Consider the following 4,731-nt stretch of genomic DNA (forward strand, 5'->3'; position numbering starts at 1 on the left):
AGTATTGTTACTAATAGAAAGTATTTCACATATATAAGAGATGGACTGTTTTATATCACGCACAAACAACAAAAAGACTAGAGGAACTACATGACAAAAAAATAACAATTGAAAGAAGAAATTCTATGAAATTTTGTTCTATCAGGCATGCTTCAAAAGAGGCGTGACATGTCTTTTGGTTGCATATTCATGTGATGACAAGAGAATTAATTTAGTTGGGATGACACTTGCTCACTTTCTTTCACTAAATCTAGTGGGTGACCTCTTTGTGACGGCGGCGAATGTCATATTTGGAGATCGATCGAGGTATATGGCGTCACAAGGCCCAAAACCAAAAATGGTCGAATGACCCTCAAGTTAGAAACCAACCGACCCACAACCATTGAGTTGGGGCTGTTGGATTAACAAACCCTTCACCCATCAAACCCTTCCAGCTCCTTGCGGATGGACGGTGCTTGGACACATTTGAAAACCTATACTCTAGTAGTCTGATTACCACTATACTTACATTTGGGTGCCGCTTATTTGCGTAGGACATGTTTGACCAATGTTGTGACCACGCAAGGGATAACTGGTTCTTGTTGTGGGAGGACGCGAAGAAGATGCGGTTGATAGTGAGTGGGGAGTTCCACAGAGAAATGCGGGAGTTCCTCCGCAAGCAAAAATGATCCAAGGGAAGTGACCATCTGGAAAGAAGAGAAGGTGCTACTTGTCTGTACCACATGCTCCTTCATGTGAGGAAGGCCTGAATATACCTACCCAGCAGACAAGTCTTTAGAAGATCCAACTGCAGGAGGCAGAGTGGTAGTCTGGCAGATGTTGAAATCATTTGGACTCGACGGTTGTAAATCGAATGTAATCATATGTTTGATAGGTTCAGTCTGTGGTTTGCGCCATGCTAAATGTAAGCCACAGAAGGTAGTGGATTATTCTGTTAGGCAAATCAAAATCTGATGAACTGTACGTGATCCACTTCTCCAGTTCAGTTTTGCATGGAAGTTGCGTACAATTGTGATTAATCTGTGTCAGTCAGTTTGGAACCAGACATGTTTGCAAAACCGCATCCAAACAAGATTGACAATTTTGATTTTCAGTAAATTTGTTTATAATCTTTTTAACAAAATATATCCACACTCTGGTGTGTAGAGTTAAAAATACAATGAGCGTTCAATTATGTTCAGGCATAGGACAATATGAATATACCAAAGTCGAAATATGGCCTCACATTAAACGAGTGTTCAGTATAGAAACAAATTTATATTTAAAAAACTGGTTTCAAATATTTGAACTAAAGTTCCACTTTTTTGTTCACAACATCGAACGGCTCGTTGTGTTGACACCAAAGGTATGGCAATGGTCGTCAACTCAACCGGAGGCAAAACCAAAACTGGCTGTCTTACAACTGAACCGGAGGCAAAACTAGCCGACAAAACCGGTTAACATGGTTGGTAACAAATCCTTCTGAGATGATTGTTTCCTTTTGTCATCCACATTATATTAACTAGAGAAAATGAAATAGGACTTTGCCTATAAATGTGTGTTTGGAAATCAAACTTATCCTTATCATATCCTATATCATATACAAAGAGGAAGAAACACTTGAATATTATTAGAGTAGTAATTGTCATTGGTGACTATGCGGAAGGAAAGAAACATGAAGAATCTTTAATCTACACATAAAAAAGATGGTCGATAAGTTTCCAATACCAACAATCGATCAACGGTGTGTTTCCTACCTATTTTGTATCAGTACACGCTTTCACAACCAACAACGGCTCCATTTTTAGATGGAAATACTCCTACACACTAGGATTAGGCCTCAATAAATATTTACCTTTTTCATCCCTCAATCCATAAAACTGATTGGCCCATGAAGGATGCCAGTATATATATGCCCCCATACACGAGCATGTCCTCCAAAGTTCATCGAGCAAACACACAAACATTGGACTACCACCGAACTTATCCAACAACTTTGTCAAGTCTTCTCTTTGAAATGGAGGGTGTTATAGTGTTGATTGTTGGTGCTGGGCCAGCAGGCCTCGCAACGGCAGCATGCCTTAGCCAATTCTCAATTCCTTATGCCATCGTCGAGCGCGAGAGCTGTAGCGCGTCACTCTGGCGCAACCGCGCGTATGATCGTCTAAAGCTGCATCTTGCAAAGGAGTTCTGTGAGTTGCCACACATGTCATACCCTGTAGATGCACCAACATACATACCAAAAACCTTGTTTGTGAAGTACTTGGATCACTATGTTGAGCGTTTCAACATTCAACCAAAGTATCTCACCAGCGTGGAGTCATCCACATATGACAATGATGAAAAATGTTGGTCCATTATGGCAAAGGACATGTCAAAGTGCACCACAGTCAAGTTCATGGCGAAGTTTCTTGTTGTGGTAAGTGGTGAGAATAATGCAGAGAATATTCCAATGTTCCCTGGACTGGAAAACTTTCCAGGTGATGTTATCCACTCCTCAAGCTACAAGTCAGGCAAGAGCTACTCTGGCAAGAATGTATTGGTCGTTGGATCTGGCAACTCCGGGATGGAAATTGCTTATGACCTTGCGACCCATGGTGCCAACACATCGATTGTTATACGAAGCCCGGTACGTACGTGCACTATATATTTTCACTGGGTGCATGAACGCAAATTCTTAGTATAGTTACTAATAGAAGAGATGCAATTTTCAGTGTTTTACTAATAGGAAGTATTTCACATAGAAAAAGAGATGGACTATTTTATATCACACACAAACAACTGAAAGACTAGAGGAACCACATGACAAAAATTCATTTCTTGAAAGAAGAAATTCTATGAAAATTTATTTATCATGCATACTTCAAAAGAGGTGTGACGTGTTTTATTGTTGCAGATTCATGTAATGACAAAGGAATTAATTCGTTTGGGGATGACACTTGCTCACCGTCTTCCATTGAATCTAGTGGATAAACTCCTTGTGATGGCAGCGTATTTAATATTTGGAGACCTGTCACAGCATGGCATCACAAGGCCAAAAATGGGTCCAATGACCCTCAAATCAGAAACAGGCCGATCTGCAGTAATTGATGTTGGGACTGTTGGATTGATCAAAAAAGGCATCATCAAAGTAAGTATGTCATTGACATGACATAAATTTATAACATATGTTGATTTGATATGCCAAGTTATCAATGTATTTTTATCTCCTAAAGGTTCAAGGGAGCATTAGTAAGATCAAGGGCAACATAGTTAAATTTCAATGCAGTAAAAGAATGTCATTTGATGCAATTGTGTTTGCAACTGGATACAAAAGCACGGCAAATATGTGGCTCAAGGTAATATAGCTTGTGTTTGAACATGTCTGAGTTTGTTTTCTTGGTGTAACCATTATTAAATCTGCTAACAAGGTCTATGTGTTTTTAATCCAGGATGGTGAGAGCATGTTAAATGGCAACGGACTGCCCATCCAAAAATATCCGAATCATTGGAAAGGTGAAAATGGGCTCTACTGTGCTGGGTTGGCGAGGAGAGGATTAGCTGGTATTGCAACAGACGCCAAGAATATCGCTAATGACATCAAATCTGTGATGGACTCTAGTCAAGTTAAATCATCTTTTACATGTAGTTTACCATGGCAAGCATGCTAGAAGGTTGATTCTTTGAGAAATATATCCATTGTGTCACCTTTCTATCTAGCTTTTAGACAAGTAAATTTATGTTTATTTTAAGATTCATATGTGCCCCGAAGAGAGATGTACTATTATACTATAATCAAGGGCTTTGTACTATTATTACGCGGAGAGATTTCTAATTTTGGTTGAACCTACAACTGTGTATTATATTTTATTTACTTGAAATTACATGTGTAAAAGGCATGCGCTCAATACTCTATTATCTATACCAAAATATCTTGTGGCGTGTTTACCCCATCAACATACAACTGTAGGAGGTAGTAATCACATCAGCCTAAAATAAATGCATAGTTCACTACATCCATCCATGGCCGGTACTGTGGTGCTATTTAGTCTTAGTATGGCACTAGTTATCATCCCGTGCATCTGCATGGGGGTAGCTGACATACTATAAATCATTAAAAATATTTGTGAACATATTTTGAAACTTAAAACTAAAACTTAGAACACCATATGACGGAAAACTACTATTTAGAACGTGTATTTGTGGTTACGTGATACACGTATCCTTAACTGTTGTGGACACAGTTTTTTGTGCCCGAAGCGCAGAGTTTGCAGTATGTAGTAAGTTTTCCATCGGCTGAGATCCAAGGTATCCATCCGCATAGCCTTAGATATAAATTGCTTATTACCTTGCGACCATGGTGCCAATACTTCGATTGTTATACGAAGGCTGATATGTACTACTTGCACTAAATATTTTCACTGGGTACATAAACGCAATTTTTTAGTATAGTTACCACTGGAAGAGATCCATTTTTTTAGTATTATTACTAATAGAAAGTTTTCACATATATAAGAGATGGACTGTTTGATATGACACACAAACAAACAAACGACTAGAGGAACTACATGACAAACAATTAACTTTTGAAAGAAGAAATTCTATGAAATTTTGTTTTATCATGCATGCTTCAGAAGAGGTGTGACATGTCTTTTGGTTGCAGATTCATGTAATGACTACAGAATTTATTCAGTTGGGATGACACTTGCTCACCATCTTTCACTAAATCTAGTGAATAACCTCTTTGTGACTGCAGCGAATTTCATATTTGGA

The 4,731-nt window shown here is 38.6% G+C and overlaps 1 protein-coding gene across 1 annotated transcript; it reads left to right on the forward strand.

Annotated features, from left to right (window-relative positions):
* Positions 1-1,996: 1,996 nt before the first annotated feature.
* Positions 1,997-3,584, forward strand: LOC123176230 (probable indole-3-pyruvate monooxygenase YUCCA10; the record flags this gene model as incomplete). Its single annotated transcript, XM_044590533.1, has 4 exons — positions 1,997-2,608; positions 2,876-3,109; positions 3,195-3,317; positions 3,411-3,584. Coding segments are annotated over exons 1-4 (1,143 nt in total), but the record flags the coding sequence as incomplete, so codon positions are not given.
* Between the last annotated feature and the right edge of the window lie 1,147 nt (positions 3,585-4,731).

The sequence above is a fragment of the Triticum aestivum genome, unplaced genomic scaffold, assembly GCF_018294505.1.
Source record: "Triticum aestivum cultivar Chinese Spring unplaced genomic scaffold, IWGSC CS RefSeq v2.1 scaffold100231, whole genome shotgun sequence".
Lineage (NCBI taxonomy): Eukaryota > Viridiplantae > Streptophyta > Magnoliopsida > Poales > Poaceae > Triticum > Triticum aestivum.